The sequence below is a fragment of the Passer domesticus genome, chromosome 8, assembly GCF_036417665.1.
Source record: "Passer domesticus isolate bPasDom1 chromosome 8, bPasDom1.hap1, whole genome shotgun sequence".
Taxonomy (NCBI): domain Eukaryota; kingdom Metazoa; phylum Chordata; class Aves; order Passeriformes; family Passeridae; genus Passer; species Passer domesticus.
In genome coordinates, this window is record NC_087481.1 from 26,273,808 (window position 1) to 26,287,236 (window position 13,429).

The 13,429-nt window shown below is 64.2% G+C and overlaps 1 protein-coding gene across 1 annotated transcript; it reads right to left on the reverse strand.

The window, feature by feature from the left end:
- Positions 1–84: 84 nt before the first annotated feature.
- On the reverse strand, positions 85–12,066 carry ADAM8 (ADAM metallopeptidase domain 8). Its single transcript, XM_064429881.1, has 21 exons — positions 11,838–12,066; positions 10,874–10,983; positions 7,777–7,853; positions 7,530–7,608; positions 7,371–7,447; positions 6,591–6,777; positions 6,170–6,235; positions 6,011–6,079; positions 5,282–5,451; positions 5,112–5,193; positions 4,462–4,610; positions 3,540–3,717; positions 2,811–2,900; positions 2,389–2,584; positions 2,170–2,269; positions 1,906–2,092; positions 1,737–1,814; positions 1,553–1,637; positions 1,352–1,466; positions 1,000–1,273; positions 85–883 (listed from the first exon to the last, which is right to left on the reverse strand). The coding sequence occupies exons 1-21, from the start codon at positions 11,896–11,898 to the stop codon at positions 734–736; spliced, it is 2,580 nt and encodes an 859-aa protein (XP_064285951.1). The 5' UTR covers positions 11,899–12,066; the 3' UTR covers positions 85–733.
- Between the last annotated feature and the right edge of the window lie 1,363 nt (positions 12,067–13,429).

A 13,429-nucleotide genomic window follows, 5' to 3' on the forward strand; every position in this document is an offset into this window, starting at 1 on the left:
CCTTTTCCCCTTCCGTGGTCCCCGCACAGCTCCCTGCCTGCTGCCACCCCGCTGTGCCCTCCTGCCCAGACACACCCCATGACACCTCTTCCTTCAGTCTTTATTGGTATAAAAGCCTTGAACCTAAATTATATCAAAAAATGGGAGGCCTGGTTCTACAGCAAGTGGCTCAAAATGGTCACATAAGGGTCATAAATAAATGGCTGCAGTAAAAAGGCTCCCAGGGAATTCCCTTTTGAACACTCGAGGAATAACTCCAGAGATAAAAGCCCCGTGGGGAGGCCAAGCCCAGCTCGGACCTGCCACAGCCCCTGGTGACATCCCCCGGGGTGCTGTCCCTGGGGCAGGTCCCCACGGCGCTGTGCTCCTCCTGCCCCGTGGTGCCAGGAGCTCCTCTCTCCGGCAGGGAAGGGCAGGAGGACAGGACACATTCAGGACGTCGGGAGAGAAGGCAGCAGCTCCCAGGGCGCAACGTGGGTTGGTCCTCCAAGCCGGAGCTGGCATTGTCCCCGCTCCTGGTTTCCTTGGGAAGCCCCGGCTGGACCGTGAGGCTGCCGAGTCCATTAAGGCACAACTCGAGGATCTGTAAACACTGGTGCCCACCCCGGGCAGGGTCCGAGGGTCTGGCCGGCAATTCAAGTAAGGGTGGAAGCGAGACCATGGCTCTCCAGCTGTGCCACCACCCAGCTGTGCCGCTCCCGGCCGGCCGCGGTGGCGGATGGAGCATCCTTGGTCACCTCCTGGCAGGGGGCGGCTTCAGGGCCACCTTGGGCGGGGGACACCGCTGAAAGGGTGGAAGGGACGGTGCCGGCGTGCCCTCGCCGTGGCTCGGCGCTTTGCCCTTCAGCGCTGGCAGAGGTTTGCTGGGCGGCTTCGGCTTCGCCTGCCGGGAGGAGAGACCCGACTGCCTCACAGACTCCAGCAGGACCCGGAGCGGGACAGGAAGGGTCCCCCAGCCGGGGTGTGCCCGCACAGGGGGGCTTTGGGAGGGGTGGTTACCTGCGGGGCCCATGCCGGAGGGGAGCGAGGCGGCCCCAGCGGGCCGGGGGCGGGTGGCTGCGGGGCCAGCACGGGGCTGTGTGCCCGGGCCAGCACGGGGCTCCGTGCCTGGCCCCTCACGGGGCTCCGTGCCCGGCCCCGCGGCGCTGCCGTGCTGCTGAGCAGGCTGGGCCGGCCTATGTCCTTGCGGGACAGCTGGCGGCGGCACGGCCGCGCCCGGCCGCCCTCCTGGAACAGCGGGTTGGCCAGGCCGGAGGGAGTCCCGCTGGAGCTCCTGTGGGACACAGGCACCATGTGGGGCTGCTCGGGGCGCCCGTGGGGCTCAGCCCCGAGCGGCGGGGGCGGGAGTTACCCTTTGTGGGAGCGCCGCGCCGCCCTGGCTCTGAGGAGCAGCAGGCCGCTGCCCAGCCCGGCGCCGGCCAGCGCCAGCACGGCCAGCCCGGCCGCCAGCGCCGCGCTGCCGCTGCCTGCGGGGACAAAACCGGGCGCTGGGGACGGGGCGGCACCCCGGGCGGTGCCAGCCCCTCCCCGGGCTCCCCGCTCGGCGCCGTACCTGCGGCGATCCCTGAGATCTCCTGCTCGCAGTAGGGCGCGGCCCAGCCGGGCTCGCAGTGGCACTCGCGGCGGTGGTTGCACACCTGCGAGGAGCGGGCAGAGCGCGGTCAGGCCGGTCCGTGCCGCGGGGCCCGGGAGCCCGGCGGGGCCCGGGAGCCCGGCGGGGCCGTCCCGCCGCCTACCCCGTGGTTGTTGCACTTGGCCGAGCAGTTCTTGTCGCCGTAGACCAGGAGGTTCTGGCAGCGCCCGGCGTAGCAGACCTGCGGGCAGGCAGCGGCGCTCTGAGGCTGCCCCGGGCCGGCGCTCGCCCTGCCCCGGCCCGGCCCGGCCCGGCCCCGGCGCGGCTCTCACCATCTCCTCGCCGCACTTGGCGCCCGTGGGCACCAGCCGCAGCTCGGCCGCCTCGCCGGCGTCGCTGCCCGCGATCACCGCCTTGCACTTGAAGCGGCCGAAGTAGTAGCCGAAGGAGTAGTAGCCGCTGCCCAGGATGGGCTGGCTCTTGTCGCTCAGGCACAGCAGCGTGCCGCACTTGACATCCCTGCGGGACACAGCCGTGAGCGCCGGCGGGAGGAGCCCGGCCGCGCTGGGGCACCCACCGCCGCCCCCCGTCCTTACTTGGGGCTGCAGGGCTGCTTGCCGTACTCGGTGAGGCAGTGCAGGTGGACGTGCTGCTCGCTGTTGTGCTTGAAGCAGACGTCGGGAGCCACCTGCGCCTCTGCGGGACGCGCGGAAAGGGTCACACGGCGCCGGAGCCCGCTTGGGGATCAGCGGCTCGGGATGCAGGGAGGGAGCGCAGCGGGTGGGGCAGGAGGATGGGCGGGGAGGGAGCCCTACCTGCGCCCCAGAGCGCCCGGCACTGCTCGCCGTGCGAAGGGCAGGCCCCGTTGTAGCAGTAGCCGCTGCCGTGCTGGCAGGAGATGCCGTTCTCCTGGAACACATCCTCGGGGCACTCGGCGCTGAGGCCGCTGCAGTGCTCGGCGAGGTCGCAGTCGTTCTTGCTGGCCCGGCAGAGCGTGCCTGCAGCCTTCACCTGCACGGAGAACCCGGGTGTCAGCACTGCCCGGATGCTCTCACTTCTGCAGGCACCACAGCACAGCAGCATCCCGCTCTGGGAATGTCCCCAGCACCCCCTGCATCCAGAGCTGACACTCTGCTACCGACTGAGCCGCTGCACAGCACAGAGACTCCTCCAGGGCTCGCACCGGCTCTTCTCCTGCCCAAGAGCCTGCGGAGCTGCTCCCCGGTGGCGGCAGTACCTTGCAGTCCTGGCAGCATTCCCCTCGGGCACACTCGGCTCCCTCTCTCAGCTGGCACGTGGTGGCATTGCAGCAGCGGTCCGAGCACTCCTGCGAGACAGGGATGGGCTGAAACCCTCCTGGAAGCCCCTGAAGGACCCTTTCCTTCCTTTCCAGGAAGGGGACCAGTCTGTCATGTCACCAGGTGCCCATAGCAGTGTAGCTGCCATGGGCTGAACCACGGGCCAAAAGCTCAACAACATCCCAGGTGGGGGCTGTTCCAGCTGCCTCTTTATCCCCATTACCAACCCCGAACCAAAGGACCAGAAAGGATTTTTTCAGAAGATGGAGCCTGAGCTGGTTCCCTTTGCACGTCTCCAGGAAGGAGAAAAGGTGAGGATTTCTGCGCTCAGTGGATCAGGGGAGCATTCCTTCAGGTGCCAGCACAGGGCTGTGACAAGGGATTTGTCCCAGAGGCAGTGTCTGTCTGTCTCAATTCCTCCCCACCCTGTGACATGCTGGTAGGGACGAGGAACAGCATGCCCTGATGTCCCTCCTGAAGTGGGACATCTTTGGAGGACACGGGGGGATGTCCATCTTTCCTAGGCTGAAATCACACCCAGCTAAACGAGGCGTGGCACACACGGATATCCCCCGCCAGTTATTTCTTGTCAGAAGCACCAGGAGCTGGACAGATCTGAGGCCCCTGCTGCCCTCCCTCTCTGCCAGCCCCCGGCAGAGCCTGCCCACCTGGGGCGTGCCGCAGTCGCACTGCTCTCCCCGCTCCACAAACTGGTTCCCGCACACCGGGCCCCCGTAGAGCTCGTCCGCGCGCGGCGCGTTCAGCAGGCAGCTGGTGCGCGGGTCCCCCAGGAACTGCCACATGTCCTGCTCGCTGCAGCGGCTGAAGAGCTTGGGGTAAACCAGCCTGCAGGGGCACGGAGCCATCGTCAGCACAGAGCCCGGGGCAGCGGGAGGGACACCCGCTCACAGGCACCTGCAGCTGTGGGAACCGGAGAAACAGAAAGTTCCACAGACACGGAAGGGTTTGATCTGCAGCCTTGGGAGAAGCTTGGGTTGATGTAAAAATACAATACACAGGTATTAAGCATAAAAATAATAAACTTATGTTCTATAGTTGTATAGAATATGGCTTAAGTAAGTGAGAAACTGCATTGATGAGATGGTGAAAGGTTTGTAATGTAGAGGTGTGGCTGTATGGAATAAATTGAGAGTTTAGAAGTTATAACAGAAGCATATGTGTTTAAGTGTGACAGAAGCCCACTGGGCAAAAGTATGCACAGTGAAGCAAAGGTTATAGGTTAGAAAAGCAAAATGAACCTTGTGGGATCTCTCCATGGGGTTAGAAAGTTCTGTATTGCCTTGTAACAAAGAACTTGTGACTGCTCCAAGCTATTGCTGACTGCTTGCTCCTCTAAAACCTCACAGCCTCGACTGATGTTTATCTCAGCAATAAATGGTTCTTAGCCCAAAACTAGTCCCATCCCTTCATTACAAAGCGGTGACAACAATAAACAGTGAGGTGAGGTGGGGTGGGGTGGGTTGTCCACCCAGAGCTGGCCATCTCCCTGGTTCCACCCATCAGGACGCCCTGCCAGAGGACACCTCCGTGTGTTTGCTGCCCGGGATGGCCCCTGCCTCCTTCACTCACCCAACGCTCCCTGCCATGACGCAGCCCCCGTCAGCTTTGGGGACGGGGCAGCGGCAGCCGGCGACGTCCTCATCGTGGGACATGCCCAGGTTGTGCCCCATCTCGTGGGCCATGGTGGACGCGGCGCCGATGGGGTTGGTGCTGTGATCCTGTGGGACAAGGAGCTCAGCAGGGGTTAAGTGCCCTTCTGGTTTGTCACAGCTTCTCCACGTGTCTCACTGCCATGCTCAGGTAAGGGACAAGCTGGACGTGGCCCCTCAAGACTCCCAGATTGGTCTCTCAGGGCTGCCAGTGAGCTCAGACAAAGTGGCTGCTCCAAAAACGATGCTTTGTGGTGGCTCTGGGAGGTCACACAGCCAAACCTCTCCTGCTCCTTGGGAGGAATGAGGAGCACAGCCAGTCCCAGCCACCTCATAGCCTCCTAAAATCCCAGCTCCTGTGTCCATGGAGCTTCTCTGGGAGGCTTTCCAGGTGCACCAAAGGTACCACAGGTACCCAGCTGGGTGTCCACTTCTCTCAGTCACTTAGGGGACGGAGATGCCAGGGCCCAAATCCAGCCTTGAGGCTGCAGAGGGGGACAGCTGGGGGCCAGAGGAGGAGGGGGTGGCTCTGGAGGACGCGGAGCAGGGAGGGCAGGGCACAGGACCCACCTGGTTGACGCCGCCCGAGTCCCTGGTGCACATCACCAGCTTCTTGGCCAGCCCCACGGTGTTGCCGTGGAAGTCAACACCCCTGTGGGATTGAGATGCCACACTGGCCACGTGCCCTGGGCGGTGGCAGGGCCGGGAGGGTGGCAGGGTGGTGGCCCCCCTGTCCTTACGTGATCAGCTGGGCGTTGTCGTGGGGCTTCTTGCGCAGCAGCTCCGACTCCCGCCAGTGCAGGAAGTTGTCCAGTGTCACCTCGGGGTTGGGGCTGACTGTGATCTTGTCCCTGTGGTTCCACACCTCCAGGCCAATCAGGGCCACCCGCAGGCGAAGGGGCTGGTAGAGCTGGGGTGGGACATGGCCCAGGGGGAGCCTGGATTTGGGCTGCAGCAGCAGCAGGGAGGTCCCACCTGCCCCTGGGAGCTGCAGCCGAGCCCAGGACGCTCCTCACTGGGCAAAGTCAGCTCTGTGACCTCAATAAATGACACAAGCTGGGGTGACCATGGACACAGGATTTCCCCCCAAACCTCTGGGCTCCCTCTTGGCTGGTGGAGGCTGGGATGTGGCTCCCACACTGCTAACCAGCAACTGGGGCTGAAGCAAAGCCATCAGGAAACCCAGCATGGCCCAGTGCATCCCTCCCTTTGTCAGCAGCCACTCCAGCCTAGAGTGGCCACGGGATGTGCTCCCAGGGGTTACAGGACAAAATTTCCCTCGTGGACAGAGCCAGGCCACTCCTGCCCACACTGCACATGCAGCTGGCCGAGGGATGTGGTCACCCTGCAGCAGCCCCCTGAGGGCCTGAGACTGGCTCCAGCTCCACCAGCCCACCCGTGCCAGGCTGTGTGCCACCTCCTCTGTACCCACACCAGAGCTGGGGGGTGGCTCCAGAGCCTGGGCTCACCTTGTCCACGTGGTTCACGATTTCCTTCATGCGGTTCTGCACGGTGCGGAGGTCCTTGTGCTTCCTGAACTGTGGGAAGGACACAGAGACATCCCCAGGGTGGCTGTGAGCTCCTCACTGTGACAGCAAACCCCCAGGCACCAGCTCTCCCTGCTTTACCTCCTGGTTGTCTGCCACCAGCACCAGCTCCACGTACCGGGGACCTTTTTGTACGGGACCTGATTTCTGAAAGGGAAGAGGAAAGTGGGGCTCAGCTTGCCAAGCCACCAGCTGACCCACATCCCGTGGGGTGTGTCAGACCCTGGAGGACCTTCCAAGGTTAGCAGGTCTCCTAGCTCAGCTCTGGGATCTTGTTTTGCTGGGTATCAGACTTCTTGCAGCTCACATGCTGGAAAACCCAAGCCTGCAGCTGGGATACCACAGAGCCCCTGGCAGGGAGGATGCTCCTGCTGACAGCGCAGGATCCCAAGGCCTGTCCCCACCAGAAACCCCCGACCCCCGGCTTCACAGGGCACTCCCCGCTCCCCAGGACTTCACAGAGCCGGCTCAGGAGGGAGCAGCGATGCAGAACCATCCCTACCCAGCGGTGGAGCTTCATGGCTGCCGGGGTTTTGGGCTCGCGGTCGTAGCGCAGGGTGGCGCCGGGCTCCCGGCAGGTGCCGCGCTTGCCCCGCAGGTGAGCAGCCCGGTACACGGCGTGCCGCCCGGCCACGGCCCCCTCCAGCGGCTCCAGCACGAACGTGGTCCCATTCACGCGGAAAAACCCACTGGGGAGCGAGAGAGAGGGGGCAGGAGTCAGGCTGGGGGACAGGCAGGGCACGGACAGACCCGACAGCCACCCCTGGCAGTGCCCGTGGCAGGTGCCCAATCCCTGGGGTTGTTCAAGGCCAGGCTGGAGGAACCCGGTCTGGTGGAAGGTGTCCCTGGGACCTTCCATCCCAAACCATTCTGGGATTCTGTATAAATACAGCTGCTGGCACAGCACCCACGGCACGGGGAGCACCCAGCGCTTCGGGCAGCAGGGATGTCCCTGGCTCCAGCAGCCGATCCCTTAAGGATGGATCCAGCGAGGGCGCTGCTGCCCGGAGCTCCCGCGGTGTCAGGGCTCCACTCTCACCCCCCTGCCGTGAGTCAGCCCCCAAAAAGTGCCGCGAGCCTTTCCTGCCGGGCAGCCAGCCAGGGCCAGCGCCTCCAGCAGGAAGAGGGATGTCATCTTCCCTTCCGCAGGGAAAGCTGAGCTCTCACTCCATCCGCACGGCCGGGGCTCGGTCACACCGGGTCACCGGGGCTCGGTCACTGCGGGTCACGGTGCCGAGGCTGGCAGCTGTCCCCAGCCAGGAGCGGGCTCCAGGGGCCCTACCTGAGGCCGCCGCAGGTGCTGATGCTCGCTGCCGAGTCGGGCTGTCCCCGCACGTGGCCCTGGTAGAAGCAGTGATCCTGCCGAGAGAGGGGGCAGAGCTGTGGGGGCTGCCGGGCCCCGCGGGGTGGGAAGGCGGCTCCCCCCGCAGCCAGCCCGTACCTGGGTGTCCGGCCGCTCCGTGATCTCCGAGCCATCGGCAGAGTAGTGAGTCTCGGTGTAGTGCTGCCCCAGCAGGGCCCTGCGGGGCGGGCAGGGGGCATCAGCAGCTTTGGGGGGAGCGTGTGGGGACTGTGACACCCCCGGGTGGGCTTGGCAGGGAGGGAATAAAGTGCTCTGGGCTGAGGCTTAGGTCAGTGGGCAGTGACACCTTGGAGAAGGGATGCTCGGGGTGCCCACCTGCACTCACCTGTTCTTCTCCAGCCACAGGAGGTGCTCCCTGCCTTCAGCACGGATGCCGTAGAGGACGTGGCTTGGGTAGGTGCTCTGCATGAAAGAGAGGTGCCCTCAGACACTCAGCAGCAGCCGGAGCTGCTCCAGAGGGGGCCCTGTCCTGCCCAGGGGACAGCAGGGTCTGTGTGTGCCCTGCTCAGCCTGGGGGCACGCAGCAAAGACACAGGAAACCAGAAGAGAAGGAAGAAAGCGTGTGGGCAGCAAGGCAAATCCCCGGCACATCCTGAGATGAGGAACAGGTCACCACGAGGAGACGGAGTCAGCAGAGCCTGGTTTCCCGTGTCTGACACACGGCTGCAGATGGCCCTGCCACGGGCTGAGGTTTCCTACTCATCAGTCACAGAGCTCCTTTTTTGGGTCTGAGTTCAGCACTTACTCACCAGCTGAACCACAGAGCTCCCTGTGGCTCCTATCAGCAGAGGCTTCTTCCTCCTGCCTGATCTGACACACCACACCACGTTCAGGGAACTGCTTCCCTTGGCTCTCCTCGCCCTCCCAGGGCACATTTTAGTGTCACTGTGTCCCCAGCCCCGGGGGGAGGGAGCCAGGGTGGCTGTGGCTCAGCCAGCTGAGCCCTGAACCCTCAGGATGGAGATGTTCCTACAGGAAAAGTGTTCCCCTCTGGGCTATCCTGTCATCTCCTCCTCCGGAGGCCCCATCCCACTGGGGTCACTGGGATGGAGTCACGGTCCTGTGTCAGGCTGTGCCCTGGCCACGGGGGATCTGAGACCTCCCCTGAGGGCACATCCACCTCCCCTGAGGGCACATCCACCTCCCCTGAGGGCACATCCATCTCCCCTGAGGGCACATCCACCTCCCCTGAGGGCACATCCACCTCTCCTGAGGGCACATCCATCTCCCCTGAGGGCACATCCTCAGCCCTTGCCAAACCCAAGTGTGGAGAGAGCCCAGCCAAAGGCACCACAAACCTTTCCCATGGGGCCAGCATTCCTCAGGGATGAGGTGTGCTGCCTCTCCCGGGGAGGGTGACAGCGCTGGCTGTCATGCCATGGCTCAGCATTCCCAGGGGATGATCTGCACCCTGGAAGGAGCGAGGCTGAGTGGAAAGCCCTGCTGACTCAGTGCCAGCGGGGCCAGGTGAGAGGCTTTGCCTGTCACTCAGCTGCCCCCGTTCTCCCTGGTGTGCAGCTCCAGCGTGCTCGTGGGTCCCTGGAAAATTCTTCTCTTATGAACAGCGTCTCCCAACCCCTGCAGGCCAACAAAGCCATCCTTTGTTATTGTTGGCAAGGCCAAGGCCAGAAGAGGTCTCAAGGAATGGCAGGAAAGCGCTTGGGAGGGGGTGCTGGGCCAGGGAGCGTCTCGGCGAGACGGCCCCAGGGCAAGTTTAAAATAAAAAGTCCTGATAAAGCTGCTCTGAATCACCCCCTTCCTCATTAGCATGGGCTGTGCAAGGGCTCCAGACGGGAAGGCTTTGGGAGCATCCCTGGAGCCCCGTGGCCGTGCTGAGCCAGCACAGCAGAGCCACAACCAAAGAGAAGGGAGAGCAGGGATTTTCTCCAGCTGCTCTCAGTGAGTGACCCAGAGAGCCAGAGAGGATGGGGAGGGGATGTCCCATCCCACCCGAGCTCAGGTGGGCAGAGCCAAGAGGCCTCGCACACTTTTCCAGAGCCCTTTCCATGGAGAGCCCGGGTGTGGCACTCTCCTGGGAAGGCTGGCACCCAGGAGATCCCGTGCTGCAGGATCCACGGCTCCACCCTGCCTGCAGGGATGAACTTTTGGGTTTTTAAGCAAAGCCAGGGGATAGCTGATCTGCCTCAACCCTCACCTGCTGGACCAATCCCACTTGTCCCAGCCACTCCAGCCCCAGAGCCAGCTCCTGGTGGCCTGTGGCTGTCCTGGCTACAGGAGGAGCACACCCATCTCTGCCCCAGAGGGGCTTGGTGGTGGTCAAACCTTGCTGAGAGCTTCTTCCCCACCCAGATGACCTCTCTCCAAGGGGCAGCAAAAAAAGGGCTTGGAGAGCAGGAGGCTCCCTCCCCTGAACAAGGCAGGTTTGGGATGTCCAAGGACCACCCGAGCCAAGACCAAATGCAGGTGCCACCACCAGACAGCCCCCGAGGCAGCCCCGAGGCTCCCAGCTCGGGGCAGATGTCCTCTCCAGAGGGATCCCGAGGTGGGTGAGCTCCCCTTCCCGGCGGGATCGGCGCCGAGCCCGGCACAGATGGCGTCTCTAAATAGCCCGGGGAATGTTTGTCTCGTGGACAAGTTTAGGTTTCTAGAGCAGGGAAAACAGATGCTTTCGGGGAGTGTTTTTGAAGCTAGCTTATCAGGAAGGGTTTGAATCACAGGGGAACGTGCTGTATGGCACTAGGGAATGCGTGTCCCCGGTCCCTCCATCCCTCCAGGCGCTAAAATTGGCGCTTTTTGGGGCTAGAAAAGGAATTAAAAAAAAAAAATTGGCTGAATTTCACTGTAAGGCAATGAGGAAAGTGACTTTGAGGTCAAGGCATCCTATGGACGTCAACATCAAGCACTCCAAACTCCTGACTCAAACCCCATTCCTTCCCCCAAATTGCCAGGTTTCCCAAGAAAAACAGCCCTGGTTTGCTTTCATGTGGATTTCTGCAACTTTCTGATTCTTATTTCTCCGTCCCAAAGGACAAAAAAAGCCCCAACTTCAGCAAACACAGCAAGAAAAGTGCTTACAGCTCCACGAGGCTCAGCAAACCCCTCCTTAAGGAAAGACCAGATGTCACAAGATCACGGCAAGGCTGCGAGAGGTGGCACCGCTGGGTCACGCCTCCAAAAAAAGCACTGGAGAAAGCAGCCCCTCTCCCCAGGAGTGCACCCCGCTGTCTGCAGCTCCTAATTAGCCCCAAACCAGCCAGAAAAGCTGATCTGATCAACTGCTCCAGCATCTCCATCCTCTGGGGTGGCAGCAAGGCAAGGAATGGGCGGCACGTCGCTCTCTTGGTGCGGGGCTGAGGGGGTCTGGTGGGGGGTCCCGCTCTGAGCCCGGTGCTGGGGCAGGATCCCTGCTGGGTGCATCCCCCGGGCAGATCCCAGGGAAGCTGTGCCGAGCTGGGACTCACCGGAGGGGCGGAGAGCTCCCGCTTGGCCCGGGGCACCGGCAGCTCCCGCGGCAGCACCGTCTCGTAGCTCTCCACGTGCGGCAGCTTCTGCTCCAGCCCGGCCGGGGAGCCTGCGGAACCGAGAGCCTTGAGACACGTACCCGGGAGCAGCCGAGTCACAGAGCATCCCGAGCTGCCACAGGGATCATGGATCCAGCTCCCGGCCCCGCACAGACCCCCAACAACCCCACCCTGGGCTGGGCATCCCTGGAGCGGGGTCCAAGCTCTCCTGGAGCTCCGGCAGCCTCGGGGCTGTGCCCATTCCCTGGGGGAAGAACCTTTCCCTGATGCCCACCCCAAACCCCCCCTCCCCGTCGGCACAGCGAGGAGCGAATCCCGGGGTACCGGCTGGGAACGCAGCTCCCCGGCGGGCTCCAGGAGCCGCAGCCGCCCCAGCCCGGCCAACACGGAGCGCTCAGCATCACCTGGGAGCGAGCAAGTCCCTCTGGGGCCAGACCCCCCCGCGCCCCTGCTGCACGGAGAGGTTTTGCAGCTCCCCACGGCGATGGCACCGCGTGTGACTCGGCGTCTGGCGGCTGTGGGGGCTGCCGGGGAGAGCGGCTGGTGCCTGGCTGGCTCAGCCCCCTCCCAGCCTTCCTCGGGTGTCGGAGCGGAGAATTCCTGCCGTAAACGCTTGGCTTTTCCCGAGAGCCCCAAAGGCCGGGTTGGGACGGGGCGGATGAGTCCCGGACCACCTCCCCGGCTGAGCCATCGCTTGTCCCCCTCCTCTCTCCTTCCCGAGGCACCGGCAGCATCCCCGTGGGAGCGAGCCCGGCCCCGCGCGTCCCTTCCCCATCACCCTCCCTCGGGAGGCGACAGCCGAGCTGCCCCCCGAGACCCGCGGGGGGAAAGCATCCCCGCGAGCATCCCCGGGCCGTGCCGCCACCCCCGCCCCGCGGAGCGCCCGCCCGGGACCCCGGCTCACCGCGGGCCGGCGGCAGCGGCAGCAGCAGCGGCAGCAGCGGCAGCAGCAGCGGCGGGGCCATGGCTCGGAGGTCCCGCCGTGCCCCCGCCCGCCGCGCCGCCGGCAGCCCCCGCCCGCCGTGAGTCACCCGCGGACGGGACGGGGCGGGGCGGGAGCGGCGGGACGGGCCGCCCCCGGAGCGGGGAACGGGCACGCCGGGAACGGGAACGGGGCTCCGGGTGGCGGGACCGGCCAGGGGACACGGGGCACCGGGGAGGGAACGAGGGGGATCGGCGGGCGGCGTCCGTGGGGAAACGGGGACTGCCCAAGGGGAATTGGAGGGAGGGCGGTGCGGGCATCACGGGGCTCCGCGAGCCGCGGGGCAGGGGGGGCTGTCCCCGGGCATCCACGGGGGTCCGGGGGAATGGAGAAGGGGACACAGGGACACCTGGAGGGGACGGGGGACACTGGGGAGGGGGCACTGGGGAGGGTCCACGGGCCACTGGAGCAGCTGGGGGCATCGGGGGCGGTCCGTGGGGCATCGGGGGGCGGTCCGTGGGGCATCACGGGGGTCCGTGGGGCACTGGGGACTGTCCACGGGGCACTGAGGAGGGTCCTGGGGCATCGGGCAGGGGACACGGGGCATCGGGGGAGGGACCACGGGGCACTGGGAGCTGCCGTGGGGCACCTGGAGGGTCCTGAGCATTGGGCACGGGGCACAGGGCATCAGGGGATGGTCCCTGGGGTGCACAGGGCATCAGGGGAGGTGTGCAGAACACCAGAGGGTGCCCGTGGGACACTGGGGACAGTCCAGGAGTGCTCTGTGGGGGATCGTGGCTGGCTGTGAGGCTCTGGGGAAGGTCCCTGGGGTGCTGGCTCAGTGGGGTGGTGGAGGATGCCCACAGGACACTGGGGTGGGAGGAAGGTCCAGGTGGCACTGGGGACTGTATGTATGGCCTTGGGGACATGAAGGTGTCCCCCGGCCTGCTGGGACATCCTGGGGCTCTGCAGGGGCACTGGGGGGGCTGGACTGTCACAGGAAGCACTGGAGCTGGGATATCAGGGCAGATAAGCCAGGCACGTTTGTATTTCTGGGTGTTTCAGGCCAGGACCAACCAGGAAATGGAAATGGAAATGGTCACAGGCACGTGGGTGTGAACGGATTTGGGATTAGTCATCCACGGGTGCTCAGAAGTTTGCTGTTGATTTAAAAAATGAACTCTCCATGACTTCTAGTGGGACTCAGTGCTTGCTGGTGGTCCCCACCCTCTCCTGGGGTCTCTCTCCCTCTGGAGAGCTGGAGGAGCAGCTGTAGGCCATGGAGCACACAGAACCTGGCTCTTCCCTCCAGTGAGCTCCTGCGAAGGAGAAGTGAGGGAGAGGAAGGGCAGGAGCACTCAGTCCTGTGCCCACAGCCCTCTCACACGTCCCCAGGTTCCCTCTCCTGCCCCCAAGGCCTGTGTCCCTGGCCTTGGTTACCCCTTGTTCCTCAGTGACATTTCTCTTCCTCTATGTATCTGCTCTCAAAGTGCCTCAGGCAATGTTTAGATTCCCTGGAACTCCTCTGCTTCGGGCTTGGGGTTGGAAAGGACTTAAAGGTCCTCCCATGGCAT